At 40.1% G+C, this 15,926-nt stretch overlaps 2 protein-coding genes across 2 annotated transcripts in view; both read right to left on the reverse strand.

Annotated features, from left to right (window-relative positions):
• The window catches only part of mapkapk3 (MAPK activated protein kinase 3), a 28,307-nt gene extending 18,513 nt beyond the window's left edge, over nucleotides 1–9,794 (reverse strand). The window contains exon 1 of the mRNA XM_034212369.1: nucleotides 9,124–9,794. Coding sequence (XP_034068260.1) covers nucleotides 9,124–9,375 — 252 coding nt within the window. The 5' untranslated portion in view covers nucleotides 9,376–9,794. The remainder of the gene's footprint in view (nucleotides 1–9,123) is intronic.
• Nucleotides 9,795–10,090: 296 nt separating this feature from the next.
• Nucleotides 10,091–15,926, reverse strand: part of dnah1 (dynein, axonemal, heavy chain 1) — a 45,923-nt gene continuing 40,087 nt past the window's right edge. Inside the window, 7 exon segments of the mRNA XM_034212339.1 lie at nucleotides 10,091–10,344; nucleotides 11,040–11,274; nucleotides 12,429–12,635; nucleotides 13,361–13,505; nucleotides 15,006–15,136; nucleotides 15,247–15,417; nucleotides 15,829–15,926. The exon segment at nucleotides 15,829–15,926 is cut by the window's right edge and continues 79 nt beyond it. Of these exon segments, the coding sequence (XP_034068230.1) occupies nucleotides 10,223–10,344; nucleotides 11,040–11,274; nucleotides 12,429–12,635; nucleotides 13,361–13,505; nucleotides 15,006–15,136; nucleotides 15,247–15,417; nucleotides 15,829–15,926 (1,109 nt within the window). The 3' untranslated portion in view covers nucleotides 10,091–10,222.

Genomic DNA, 15,926 nt, shown 5'->3' on the forward strand with positions numbered 1-15,926 from the left:
TACACAGAATCACACTACACACTTACGCAATGATTACATTCAGGCAGACTGTAGAATACAACCTCTTTGGACAATTCATATACTTATTGAAAACAAGCTACAAAATGTAATACCTTGGAAAATGCCGTTTAATACTTTTTAATAGCCTTAATGTTCGCTAAATTGATTTATCAACTTTTAATACTTTTTAAGACCCCGCGGACACCCTGTGAATGTCTGCGCTAAATGTCATGGCAATAAGTCCTGACGTTGTTGAGATATTGGGGGTCTGGCCAAAGTATTGGAGTGACCAACAAATGCCATTCCTGCATCCACACAGCTCAATTCTAAACAACGTTAAAGCCCCAAAGATCAAACACCCCCCCAAACACACAACTGGACTTTTCCTTAACATCACAGGAAAACTAAAGGGTACTGTAAACACAACCTTATGAGTAACATGCCCAGTGAATGTTCCCACAATGCAATAAAAACATTAACATGTGCGCACTTACTTAACATCCGAGTATTAAGATTCACATCTATCTTTCATCAAGATCCTTCCTGTTGACATGTATAAATTATGTGCTTACCTTTTTGGCTTTTGTATGCAATTAGGATTTGCACTTAATTGTTATTTTAGGTTTCTAAAATTGCCCTTTGTATTGCAACAGCAGCTCATCAATAACCCTCGAGATATAAAGTGCTACCTTATCTTACGCCCCTCTGTGTTGTGCAAGCTGAACAGACAGCAGTGACGGACCCCAACTCAACATTTTTGAATGATTTAAAGATCTTCAATGACAGAGGATCTCGTTTGAATTAATTCAAAACCACCTCATAGATAGATAGATTCAACTTATTGTCATTACACAGTACAGGTACCATGTAACGAAACGGTTTCTCTGCATTTGACCCATCCTAGTGTTAGGAGCAGTGGGCTGCCATTATGTACGGCGCCCGGGGAGCAGTGTAGGGAACGGTGCCTTGCTCAGGGACACCTCGGTAGCACTTGGTCTTTCCGGGACTTGAACTGGTGACCTTCCAGTTGCCAAGCCAAGTCCCTATGGACTTAGCCACCACCGCCCTCATGGGGCTTCAGTTGTGCGGCCGGCTTCTTCCATGCTCTCAGATACAGAGCTTAACACAGTGAGCAGCTAAAGAGAGTCAATGGAGACTCACAAACATAAACTTCTGAGACTGATTAACTTGTTTAACTGCATCAGTACCCTGGAGCGAGCCAGTGCAAGATTTAAACTGCAGTTTTTTTCTTCACACAAGATCTCTTTCATGGATTTTCTGAACAAACCAAGGAGACAGCTTAGGTCCTAAAACCGTGGCATTTCAAGACCAATTTTACTTGGGTGGGCCGTGCTGGGGCCAGTTATATAATGTGTGGGAAAAAAGATCAACATTTCTATTAGTATAAGTTCAGTATAACTCATAGCGCCCAAAAAAATAACACATTCCCTAATTTTGTTTCTAAAGTTACAGCACAGTATTCGCTGCAACGATACAACACAAATCGTCATGGGCCTTCTTTTGATGGGGGCCACAAGGGGGTCCGAGCTCAGTGTTACAGAGGCACCGACCCCTGTTGGCCTGCCTCTAGAACCGCTCATGTCTCAGATGAAACCCAGATGTGCCCACAAAAGCGCTGAAGGTAATATGTTGCCTTAGATAGGTAGTCTGTACAGCTTTCCATGCGCTAAGCTGGAAGGAACTTCAGGCTGAAATGGAACAATCAGCAGCCAAATACTGTACGTGCTTCCAATGGTATTAACGCTTAGGGGAGGGGGGGGGGGATGTTCAAGAGGACAGCCGTGAACTCTCACAGGTCCTTGTCGAAGTTTGAAGAGTCCTGGTGACTGTAAGTGAATTACAATAACAGGATGAGGATGGCTTCCCTCCAGCCCTGCTGCAGCAAAGTGGATTAAAGCTCCACCATCCATTACGCTTAGCGCTCAGAGACACACTTAATAAAAAAGCCCCCCCCACCTCCACATCAAACACTCTTGATTATTTCCTTTGTGCTTTCCATTCCCCTTGCGATAAAAAGTAAGGGGAAAGGGCAATAAAAACTCTTATCATGTGACACTTATTACCGTACGATACAATTCACAAGCAACACAGTATACATGCATAAGAGCGACTGGCATCATGAGTGCTTCTTTGTCGTCTCTCAGTCCTTTTAACAGAGTCTTCAGAGAGCCAAAGGTTTTCAGACACAGAGTGTTGGTGGGTGTGTGGTGCTCTCTCTAAGCCGGGGTCCCCCTGACCTGCTGTTAGCTTTCTCTGATGGGAGCTGAAGTCTGTCCGCCACCAGGTTTCAGTCAATATGACTCCGCGGACAAAAGCCTTTTCACAGATTAACCCACACGTTCTCGTAATAGCCAACCAAAATGTTCTACTACAACTCTCTCTCCAACAACTAACAGTTATTTGTGATGATACATTTATCAGTAAAGATCTCCATCCCAGTTTCTCAAAGTTCTGATGGCTTTAAATGTCTTGTTTTATCCGTCCACAATCCAAAGACATTCAGTTAAATATGATATTTAAAAGAAGTGCAGGTAATCTCCATATTTGAGAGTTTGGAAACAACATTTTCTGAAATGTTTGCATTAAAAATGGTTTAGTTACCTTATCGATGCAGCATTATCTGACATAAAAAATAAATAACTATCAGATTAAAGTTAGCAAGTGGCAAAAATAAAAAATGTTGTCACACTTTTTCATCCTCTCTGCTCTCATTTCTGAACCACTCGGCCTGACATGGTGCTGTAGAAGTAGTCTTTAAACTTGTGAAATGATCTAAATTTGGAAGACGTTAATTTAACAAGGGGGTGTGTTGGAGAGAAACTCCCTCTGACGTGAACAGCTGCACCGCCCTCAATCGTAAGGCTTTACAGAGGGGGGTGAAAACTGCACAGAACATCATCAGGACGGAGCTGCCATCCATGGAGGACCTTTACTCCCAGCGGCTCAGGAAGAAAGCCCTCAGGATTATAAAAGACCCCATCACCCCAGCCACAAACTGTTCAGTCTGCTGGCGTCTGGCAGGCGTTACCGCAGCATCCGGACTAAAACCACCAGACTTAGGGATAGTTTCATCCCACAGGCAATAAGACTCTTAAACACCTGAACTGTTGAAACAACATCCATAACATTAATCTAGTACTTAGTCCTTATTTATCTATTTATCTAATATATCATTCCAATAGCTTGCATATAGACTCTTTACACTATTTCACTATTTTTAAACTATTTTTCTTTTTGTATTTACTTTTTAATAATTACTTGCACTATATTTTTCTGTTGTTCTGTATTATTGTGTCGCACTGTTGGAGAAGCCTGTGACCTAAGATTTTCATCGACATAACTACTCTGTAGTAGGGCTGCTCAATTAATCGTATTTTAATCGCAATTACGATTTTGGCTTGCAACGATTATGAAAACAACATAATCGAAATAAAACGATTATTTATTTATTTTAATTAATTTTGTTTTTATTGGTTTTTCAGTTGAATTACACTTAAAGTTCAGGGTAATCAACTGTTGAAAAAATACTGTTCACATTTTTTTTTCAATAAATGGATGTTTTCAAAGTAAATGGATAATCGTTTTTAATAATCGTGATATCAATTAATGACCCAAATAATCGAGATTATGATTTTTGCCATAATCGAGCAGCCCTACTCTGTAGCTATGTTCGTATGACAAATAAAGAACCTTGAACCTTGAACTTTGGGATGTTAGCCTTTGCAGACCATTTACAAAACCTATATAACACACTACAGGAAAAGGAAAAAAACCCAGAGCATAATAGGGCGCCTTTAAGGTGTCAGGTCAACGAAAATGGTCATCAAGTACTCTATTCCTCTTGGCATTTATACATTTTTTGAGTTCCCATTTACTGTGGCTATTTCCTTCACTCGTTTTCACATCCTCTGTTTCTCTTACTCATCCCCCAGCCTGCCGCTCTGCTGCTGCTGCCTGCTTTGATAGCTCAGATCCAGATGGATTACTGTAAGCCAATAAATCTGTCGGAGTCTGTGCCCCAGTGGTGACAGCCTGACGACCCCTGCTTGTGTGCCTCTACCCGTGTACGAAGGCATGCCCAAGTTTCCACATGCTCCCTGAACATGGTGTCAAAATCCCCGTGAAGCAGCCAAACATATCATGGCATATGGCTGGGGGACTGTGCCCTTAACCTGCATCTGATCCAGTGATAGGCTGAGATCCCACATATCACATTCAGCCTGTCCACATGTAGAGCAAGTACACTACATGTACACTACATGATGAGCAGGTACATATGCAGAGCCTTGTATACCTGTCATTCAAAATATAAACACAAGCAGTATTAGAGTAGGTCAGTGCACTGTCACTGGTAGACTATTCAAAGATGTTTTGTTTGTCACGATGACAAGCTTCAGTTTAAGTTTGAGTCCAGTGTTCATGTGATAGAAACCTGACCTCACTAAGGGTCAACGTGTTTAAATCCTTGCTACACAGTAAAGCCCCTTTTCAATTCTACGATCCTAAACACATAACCACATAATGACACCAAATAATGCTTCCGTATCAAGCTGACACTAATAACATAGGACACAATTACACTTGTAGAATAAAAATACAACACTAATAAATTATCCGTGTATTGTCAGTTCTTGGTCTAAATCACAACAGATTGATAACAAAAAAGTTAATACTTTAAATGCTCTGGATGTTAATCCAAGCTGACTGACTAGTTTGCACGTTAAAAACCCTTCTGAAAAACCAGCATAGACCAGCTTAAGATGGATGCTGGGCTATGCTGGTTTTAGCTGGTCTATGCTGGTTTTAGCTGGTCTATGCTGGTGAAGCTGGTATTTATGCTGGTCTACCAGCAGTCTTACTGGCGAAACTGAAACAGACACAGACAGACAGAGAGGGCGGGACACGGGGGAACGGCGAGACGGCAGTGGTTGAAACAAAGCGATATAAAACATGGTTTTGACTGGCACTAACGTAGCGTCCACACGGCGGCGTGTGTTGAAGCTTGCCGGTGGGCGTGTCTGAAACTCGACCAACAACCAATCACATGAATCTCCGCCCCGGACACACAAGCACGCGGTTTGATTGGCTAGAACTTGTACTGGCATATGATTTGATTGGCTGACGCTTCCGTCGAAGCTTCAAAATGTGAACTTTTCTCAACTTTTGAAGCGAGCAACGCGAAGCGACGGAACCACAATGCAGTTCGGCAAAGCGTGACGTCACCCCATTCAAAGTGAATGGGAAGAAGCATTGAAGCTTCAACGCACGCCGCCGTGTGGACGGGCCGTAACAGTGTACGTTAATTTAGCAACTTAATGCTTTACTGCTGAATAAACCCTATATTGCTAGTGATTTTATTAAAACTATGATTTGCATTCTTTTTGATTCCAATTACAATACTATTTTTGTTATAATTGTAAAACACATCTTAACATCCATCAGCAATCAATAAAACAAATCCTCCAACACAAAATAGAAGACATCTGGACCTATTCTATTTCTTTTTATACAACAGCATCTATTGGGACTGCTCATTGATGTCATCAAGAGCCATTGAGTCTACCTTTTGTAGTCAGCCTCTCAGAATGTTTAGCATTTCTTTGTCTCTTAACACTCCTATAATAATTTGTTTTTTTATTGTTGATATTGTTTTGTTCTTTATTTTTGTTGTGAGAATCACTTTGCAATTGTGTAAGTGCTATATAAATAGTTATAATGAAGCTTAGCACAAGTTCAATGAGGAAGACCAATACCCCCTGGTGTTACACGTCACTTCAATCTCCTCTTCCATTAAGTAATCAGGGGCGTTACTCCCCAGCTAGCCAATCATCGCACCTGCTAACCCCTTTAAATCTGCTCTTCCCTCTCTGTCAGCTGTCATTTCAGGTGTCAACGCACAACCCTCCTCCACCCCTTCGCCTCCTGTCTCCTAATTCAGGGCCAAGCTAATCCTTCTTCCTTCAGACCAGACCGAACCACTTATCACCACCACCAGTGTCTAGACCCCGGGGGGGTTCATCGGAGCGGTTTTCCCCTCCTGAATGATCATCCTACAAACCGGGGCCTAATCTCCAAACATCAGTTAATTCATTGTTGTAATCTGTCAATCATCATTTCTTATACCATGTGTCCCGGTAATAAACATGTATTTCATACATCACGTCTCTCCTGATTGAACTAATATTATTGTTGTTACCATCATTACTATTATTAATAATGTTTTCTTTGTTTTCTTTATTCATCGCTGCAGAAAGGATCATGCCAGCCCACATCAGACACCTGATCAAGAACTTGTGAATCTTTAGGCAGAAAATATGAAAACACCTGTTCAAAGTTCCAGTTCCCTGTACATGAAACCATGCCTGTGCTCTGTTCCACATGTCTTCAGTCAGTCCTGGACCCCATGACTCGGACACTAGTTCTACCAAGGCTCATTAGAGGTAAGCATGGTAGGAGAGGAGTGGAGTTATCTTTGTATTTAGGCTGCAAGTCGACACAGGTGATCAAATGCTGATGCTAATGATGATCCGATTCATTTGATATTGATTGTCTGCCAATACCGAATCCTGATCCGATTCTTCTATTTCCCAGATAATACAGCTGCACCGTGAACACTAGCTCTATTTGTTTTTGCCATTGTAATTCACCATAAGCAATTGTTGACTGTAACGTCTATCTATGCCAACCAACTGTAATTTGTAATGTATTATACTTTAACGGTCAAGTTCTGGCAACCACAGCAGCCCACATGTTAACGTAAAATGTCAAGTTTTATTTTTACAGTGTACTTATATCTGTACATTTATTTTCAGTTTGCTTCAAGAAGTGGCTTCAGCAGACAGAAGTGCAGGCCAGATTGGGAAAGGCTGGACGCTACACAACGGGAAACATTATGGACATGAACAAGGAAAAACAAAAAACACTTTCTTTGTTGCCTTTTTCTAATCATACATAGTGTTACTGTTTTTGTTACCATTTAAATATTGAATTATATGTATTACTTTTATTTTAAATCGAATGCACCGGTTTTAGATAATATATTTATTTTTGATGTATAGGTTGATTTGCAGGTTGGTTGTTATTTGTATAATTAGTGTATTGTTTCTGTGTATTTTATTATATTAACTAGCTATTTATTAAATTAAAATACTGTTATGAACACTATACAATGTCTTTATTTTGGTAGATACCAGAATACATGACACAATGAATCTTGGTAATATATTTATGTTCTCTGGTTTAAATAATCATACCAGTATTTAAACAATGTATGCTGGTCACCTGGGCCAGCTAAAGTGTCCAAAACCCCTCTAAACCAGCCAACCTATCGACTGGCTGGTCAACTTAGCTGTTTTTTTCAGCAGGGTATAGTAAACATACTTCAAGTCTAAGGATACGTTTAATGACAGGCAGTGGTGGAAGAAGTAGCTATTTATTATTACTTTATACAGGGCTGCCAACATTTGAGTTCAGCTTGGAGTGAGATTTTTTTTTGGTGAACCGAAAAAATAAACGTTCATGTGTACAGTGTTACAAATGTATTGAACATGTACAAACTAGGGTTTCCCATTAATGTACCGGGCGCTACAGTGGAACACGCACATACACAGTGTACCCGCGACTCTTACAATGAAGGCTCGATAATCAGCTCACAGCATATCAAATAGCATATAGGTGTAAGCAGAGGTAAAGTGCTATTTTATAAGTGGGGGGGGTTTTCACCTTCTCTAGGGGGGTCCGGGGGGGATTTTTTTTTAAATATTGAAGTTAAATGCATCAACCTGGTGCACTTTGAGAGCAAAATGAATTTATGGTAAACAGATTTTCTTTTTCTTTATGGATATTTTACAAATCACTCACCTTTTAAACTGTATTCTTGTTTTACTGTTATATAGTATTTCATAACTGTTTTTCATTTATTCTCATAAATGGTGACCAAAACGTTTGAGACCCACTGAGATAACTAGACTTAAGTTAACTATCTAAACACTCAGAGTCCCTTACCTCACTGAGCTGTAGTTATCTCTCTCAGTCTGACAGGACAGAGCTTTCCCTCTCCTTGTTTTAGAAACAGCTTTTAATATCGTTAGCGCAGCTAGCTAACCAGATGCTAACAACAACAATGCAAATAGTGAGTTTGGTAGAAATATACTGTATAATAGTAAAGTTATTTAAGATGATGCCATATTTATTGAAGATTTTACATTATAAATATTCCCCAAAATTATTCAAAAGCATATTCTTCCAAACTCCTTGCTGTAGTATGACACACAGGAGACTATTGATGTGTGTAGTGAGTTTGGTAGTAATGAGCTGTATAATAGTGATTGAATATTATTGTATTCTCTTTTTTCGGAGTTGCACTTTGCAGACGGTCCCTGAGCACTCGTTTCTTCTCCGGCTGCGGATAGAGACCAATGTAATGTGTCCAGCTTGGAGGACGGCGCGTATTGGCTTTTTTTGATCAAAATGTGATTGTGGTTCGTTGTCAACCTTACCACGCTACTTAGGAGACGTCATTTGTGTCTGAATAACGTTTTGTTCATGAGTTATTGATCCGTGAAATCAGAATCTCCCAATATCGTTCCAACTTTACTGAACTAGGCTATATAGGCTGCTGGGTATCTTGTGAATTGACTGAAGGTATAACTAAAGTTACAGTATTAATGTGTTTAATATAGTTCATATCATTAATCCAAACCTGCCTAATGACTATAACTATATGTATTAAATAAATTAAGTGGAGGGTTAGGGTTAAGCACCATATTTACCTCAGATGTGGTGGGAGTAATAATAATACTAATAGATTAATTTTGTTAGCGCTTTTACAGGTGCTCAAAGACGCTTTAGTGTTTATGTTATTCAAATTGATACATTGCAGTACTTGATTAAATGTACTTAATTACTTTACACTACTGATGTCAAGTCCTACTTTTCCAGTATAATGATTTGGTAAACACACACAATGCTCATAGGTTTTAAATTATGTTACATAACTTTAACTTTTATGATTAAAGTAGCCTACTAACTGGGCTGAAAGTGATCTGAGTGGGGTCTATCCTCTACTCCCTGTTTATAACAAGTGTCAGGTGACCTCGGTACCTTCAATGCGCACTTCTCTCCCGTCTTCTTGTTGAAACACTGAAGGACTTTTCCATTGATTCCTAATCCCAGAACCTGAGTGGAGATTTTATAATCGTCTGTCACCGCGTGCCGCTTTATGTCCACTTTGGGGTGAACGGGCATGGGGAAGTGAGTGGACTCAGCGTCGGGGGGAAAGGCGAGGGAGTCCTGCTCTGCCTCAGCCTTTGGCGCTTCCACTGGCTTCTCCTCTTCGTTTCCATTTTGGAGCATGTTCCGACACCGGCTTGTTGTTACCGGCGGTGCTCCGGGGAGGAAAGCGTGAGTAATTCACCAAAGAAATGCGATGACGTCTGAGCGGAGTCCTGGAGCGTCCTGTTGTCCTGCACCGCGGCCAGGGATGGACCCACACAAACTCCACTGTATCTACAAAAAAGCTTTAAAACCAATTTGTTTCAACTACACAACTACTGTTTCTCTCTCTGAACTGATATAACCGCCTTTTTTTTCTTTAAAAAAAACTATGCTGTCAACCGGTCTGGCCTGTTTCTTCAGAGAAATCCAGATATTTCTAATAATTTGAATGTCATAGAAATATAATCGAGTCTTTAGTCTTTGAGCAGTGGTGAAGATATTCTGCTGATCTCAGCTGCCCGTTGATCTGGAGTCCTCCAGTTGTGTTCACATGGCCAGCCACTGTCACTGTTTGTTTAAGCACCACCCTCCCACTGTTAAGTCATATTTCTCAACCTGCCCAGTGTGGAAGTCTTAAAGGAGCACGACGTGTATTCAGTTCAGTGAGCACTGTGGAGACCAGCAGGGAAAAGCTCATTTTGGCTTATAATGAGAGAGATTTAGAACCAAATGTACCTATGGAGGATGTATGGTCCAGGATTCCTTTTAGCCAAGTGACTCAAAGTAAATAATCTTACATAACAATATATATATACATTTAATGGCATTGTGAAAAACAGTTTATGACAGAGAGTTTAAATGAGCTCATTTTAATGACAAAGTGCAAAGTGTCGGTTTGACCATAACTGCAATTATAATTGTAGTGAGCCGTGAAACAATACAGTTTTTTACAGGTGTTTTTGTGTATGAATAAGAGTGTGTGTATTCAGTAGTCCAGTGCACAGATGAGGGCGACTCCCCGTTTGATCCAGTGTCTCTGACTCTGATCTGTAGGCACCTCCACTGCCATCACATAGTTGGTGGAATGACCGGTGGTAGACAGAGTCCCTACAAAAGCACACAAAAGCAGTTTCAGACATAAGGACATTTACATTAAGTGTTTTTCCATCCCAGCACTGAGTTTAGGTGTTTCTGGGACGTCTGAAGTGCCAGCACAAGGTGTTGGCTACGTGCTGCGGGTGGAAAATACAGAGCAGCACTTTCAGACGCTTCGTGAAACAAGACACTAACTGGAGTCTATTTTGGGTGAGTAATAAAACCACCAAAAAGGAGATACACACAAACACTAGAGTGAGCTGCCCAACATAGACACTCTGAAAACACCGAGAAAGGATTCAATTGATGTATTTCCTTTACTAAAAAAACACATTTAATATATCAACTTGTGACCCATGCGTTATATAATCTTACAATAATAAATGTAGTCAGTTGGGCTTCCTCAACCTGTTAAGTACGGAAAAGCTGCCTCCTCCCTTTCAGATTTTGATAGGGTAGAAACAGATTATGGGTTACATAATAATACAAAGGTAATTCCTGGACTTAAAACTCTCGGCCGATCCCCTTTGTAATAAAAAAGGGAGAGTTATATAGAGAATACATTTAGATCAGGGGAAATGACAATAATTCGACACCCCCCCCCCCCAACCCCATCCCTTATGTTATAGTTCTGTTTTGTTTGTGTGCGTAAATATACAATACAATTGAAATAATAATGTAGTCTAGAGGATCCTGTGTGTACTGACCGGCCCGTGTGAGGGTCTTATAGATGGGGCAGATGTAGACCCCCGAGGTGGGGGCTTTGCGGTTGGGTTCGGGGATCAGCCTGATCAGAACCATCTCTGTGTAGAGCTCCTTGGGCCTGCATTCAGTGATTTGACCCGCTTCACTATCCCAACGAGCGCCCTCTACGAAGAGACCGTGGATGTAGCAGCCTGTGTCTGGCTTCTCTGTTATCTCTGACGCCAACTTCTCTATCACCTGATGGGAAGAAGGGATTACAAAAGAGATGAACTAAAGTATATCAGGGACATTGTAGGTGGGCCATTGAGCTTTATTCTCACAAATGTATGACAAGAGAATATTCATGTTTATTTTCTCATAAAAAACGATTGTAATCTATTGAGTTTTTTGTCGTATTATTACCCCATCCAAACTCTGTTATTTTAATTTGTTTGAACCTAGGAGTGTCGTTATATACCATCGTAACAGTCAGCAAAAAATAAATAAATATATATATTTTTGAAATATTATGAAATTGACCATACGATGATATTCAAACGCGGTCAGTTTAGAGTGGGAAAGCGTAATCCATTAGAATCAGAATATTGTATTTACCCCGGGGGAAATTGTGTCTTGTTACAGTTGCTCCATTTGAACCCTTAGATGCACGAGTGACTGACTGAGTGACTACACTCTTCCATAAGTGGGTCAAAAAGGACCCATGTTAGAATAATATGTGTTTGTATGCCCTTTTTGTCATTTTGGTTAAGAAAAATCACTTGTATAATGTTTAGTATTATATTTTGGTTCACACTAGAAATATTTTATATTACATCTTTCACTATTATTTTTTTACATTTTGAAAAAAAACGTTTTCCCATAGGACTCCATAGAAAATGCATGCAGGTCATTTTTGACCCACTTATGGAAGCTTGGGGTAGTAATACAAAAACTACAATTTCTTAAAATGTAAATTAAAATGTTGAATGGCTTGATATCCAAAACATGTTTTTTGAGGAATAGCTGGAATATGAAATGATAAAACATTTTTTAATTACAAAGATACTTCAAGAAAACCACCTCACCGGGTTAAAAAATACCCACTTATGCATCTAAGGGTTAAAATGAAATACAAATAAAAGATACATGAAAATTGAAAAATAAACATAAGAAGTTTAAGTAAGAATGTGCAAAAAAAAAAATGAAAAAACGTAAAAAAAAGATCAAATTAAATAAAACAGTATACAAATATTTATATAAACAAAAACAGTTGAGTAAAAATGTGCACATTGTTTAACAGTATATAGTATATTAAGATTTGGTGTGTTTGTACTGCATGTAGTGCTGTAGTTTAGCTAGTAGTGAAACAATAGTTGCAAAAACACTGTCAGACAAACATCTTACTGTCTGACCTCAAAGTCAAATCCAATTGTGTCGATGGAGATGCCAGAGCGGCGGGCGTAGTTCTGGAGCGTTCCTGTGAGGAAAGCCTGCGGGAAGAAGAAGCCGCTAATCCAGAAAACAGGTGGAATGCCATCACAGATCCATTTCTGCAGGAAATTGATCCTCTGAATCAGGTCTGACACCCAGGATGCCAGAGGCTTCAGGGACGGGTAGGCCTGGAGGGAGGGAGACACATGGCCCGTCAAAGAACGCCATGTGTATTCTTAGAAAGCAGAGCCCGGAATTATTAGAGCAGGACAGAAATGTCAGCAGAAGTTCATCTGATTCCCTATTCACTGAAATCACTCCCACATGATCAAGTGTCACCCCCAACTGTACGACACACGCAGATGGATGTCGTAATATAATTTCAGTTAAAGGCCCATTGCTGTAATCTGTGCACGGGCAATACCTTCAAAACATCTAACACCTTTATCTTGACTCAGTGTGTGTCCCTTTAAAGTTATCCATATTGTCTACAGAGTTGCTTAATTTATAAAAACATCCCATCCATTGAAAGTGTGTCTGAGAAAACTATAGATTTGCTTACGATTTTGAAAGGTGATGACTTTAAATATTTTTTATGTTGAGCCATTCCTTTTGGGGGGGGGGGGTTCTGTTGTGTCTTTATTTTTGTAATGTTTTATTGTAATAAATTGATTATTGGCGAAAACTATTTCATTATGTATGAATATGTATGAAAAGAAATTAATAAAAACATAAAGAACAAAAAAAAACATCCCATCCAAACCAAGTGAGATCAAGAAGGTCAATAACCTGTGTGTGTGTGTGCGTGTGTGTGTGTGTGTGTGTGTGTGTGTGTGTGTGTGTGTGTGTGGGTGTGTGTGTGTGTGTGTGTGTTGTGTGTGTGTGTGTGTGTGTGTGTGTGTGTGTGTCTTGCCTTGGCTTTCCACATATCGGGCACCACATTGATGAACAGGCTGCTGGCCATGAGCTCCAGTTCAGACGACATCACCACCAAACCTTTCAGAGCCTTCACGATGTCTCCGAGACTCTGAGAGATGACTGCCAGCAGATTGTTGTATCTGAAAAAACACAAAGTTATCAAAGTACAACTGATTTAAACTGGCTATACCCGATTCAGTCCAATCAGTTATTCAAGTGTCATCCATCCACAATATTATCACAATTATTAATTAAATGGAGTTATGCAAAGACAAATACATAAACACTTCTAAGTCTTACGGGGGAGTAAAAGTGTAAAATAAATATCTAGGGAATTGACCCTGTAAATAATGTTCAACCTGTTGTTACACCCTGGTATAACTTAAATTACATTCTGCTGATACATCTGACAGATATACTTACAAATCTAAGTAGCAAACTTATCATTTCTAACAACGATGGAGTTGACAATAGTAAGACTAATTTCTTGATAAGTCCTAAGAAGTTGGAAACATGTTCATACCTTGTTTATAGCACTAGGAAAACAACACTTAATACAAATACTTTGACTATCCCATTCTATAAAAAGGAACATGGCTTATTTGTGAAAGGCTGATAAGATCCTTGACCATGACTCAGCGAGTTCAATGCCGGCTTGAGGCATTACTCTCTGCCTCTACTCTCTTCCCGAGCTCACACCCAGTTGAATGAATAAGAGCTGTTATTATTACAGTATGATTACACAGCTGTGTGTGAGGAGAGGAGAGGAGAGAGGAGCGGAGGGGGGAGAGGGGGGGGGAGGAGAGAGGAGAGGAGAGAGGAGAGGAGGGGGGAGAGGAGAGGACGGGAGAGGAGAGAGGAGAGGAGAGGAGAGGAGAGAGGAGGGGGAGAGGAGAGGACGGGAGAGGAGAGGACGGGAGAGGAGAGAGGAGAGAGGAGAGAGGAGAGAGGAGAGAGAGGAGAGAGGAGAGAGGAGAAAGGAGGGAGAGAGGAGAGAGGAGAGGAGGAGAGGAGAGGACCGTAGCTGTGGAACTGTCCAGCTGCGGCTACTGGACTCAAATAGAGTTCTGGTTACACAATTATTTTGACCTTAAAAGTCAAATATCTTTACGTATGGGAAGAAACACGTATCTGTTCTGGGCTCTTGGCTGAGGTTTTTATGAGCTAGATATTGTTTAAATGATTTCAGTGTGGCACCGATAGCAAGAATTACCCTGCTTGTTGATCTAATAAATACATTAAAAACAATAGTAAAGGACATGTTCATTTGATCAGATGAGTTCTTGCACTATAACATGGAAACATTGACATTTATTAAATGTATATTGTCAACAGGTTCCACATAATTGCATTAGGTTAGTTAAAAGAAAAAATATCAAGTTCAAATTAGTTTAACTTAATATGTTTGCTTCTGAATGAATATAATTTAAGTCAACGTTTCATTTTTTTTGTGGGGGGGTGGTCCAAGTTGATCCTAGTGTGACAGATAGAATGAGGAAGGGCAGATCTGAATTTCCCTCGGTGTCGGTGTCAGCACCTGATCATAAGTGTACAGCAACAGAGCGGAGTGGTGTGTGTTATTATATGAAGCACACCTGACGTGTGGTCTGGACTGTGGTTACTCCTCAGCCTAACATTACCTGATGACCTCCTGGATGAGCACTGTGTTCATGGACTCTTCATAGAGCACCGGGAACATTTCCGTCACGTCCTGAATGTTGAAAGGCCGAGGAATCTTCTCTACGATGCCTGCCACGATCTCCTCCACTATCTACAACAAGGGACATCAACAGTGAAACCCAACATGTAGTCTAGATATTAAAGACACAACACATCACAACCAAATTGCTGTTAAACAGTGTTCGGCTACAAAAACGGTACCTCTTCCAGAGATTTGCCCCCGGCAGATGAAGCTCGAGGCTGGAGTCGAACCAGAGCTCCCAGCAGGGCGAAGGACTCGTTTTGGGCAAAGCTGATGTTGGCGTTGTCATGGAGACCAAAGATCTCAGGTGTATCATTGATGGGCAAACCACGAATGTATGCCAGGTAACCCTAAAGCAAGATTTTCACAGCAACGGGTTATTCAGCTTGATAGTCAGCAGTTCATACGTTTCTGTTGCATTTGATTTGTACATTTTATTTTTCCCTTACTTTATTTTTTTGGCATTTTTAAGTTTTTTTTTAAATTTAACTTTTACTTACAGTAAAATGTGTAATGTTTACTTTTCTATCAAGCTCAGATCTGTTAAAAACCTGATGGTATAATTAATTAGAAAAATACAAATGTCATGTTTTCTGCTTGTAGAATAATTATTGTTCATGTTATTTAATTTAAGATATCTTCATGTTTAATAGATTTCTTATAATATACCCCCTAAAGACTTTTCACTCATTAAACTGAACAGTGAGAGACGGATTAGTGCTCTGATCACAATCTTTTGAAAGACCCTGCGTTTATCTGACCTTGATATCCAGATCTGTGTCTATCTGCCGGTAGACTCCAGACGGAGAGTAGAAGTGACCGTCTTCCAGCACAGCAGGACAGTAGAAATCCTCCAGGA

Source organism: Gymnodraco acuticeps, unplaced genomic scaffold, assembly GCF_902827175.1.
Source record: "Gymnodraco acuticeps unplaced genomic scaffold, fGymAcu1.1, whole genome shotgun sequence".
In the NCBI taxonomy this organism is placed as follows: domain Eukaryota; kingdom Metazoa; phylum Chordata; class Actinopteri; order Perciformes; family Bathydraconidae; genus Gymnodraco; species Gymnodraco acuticeps.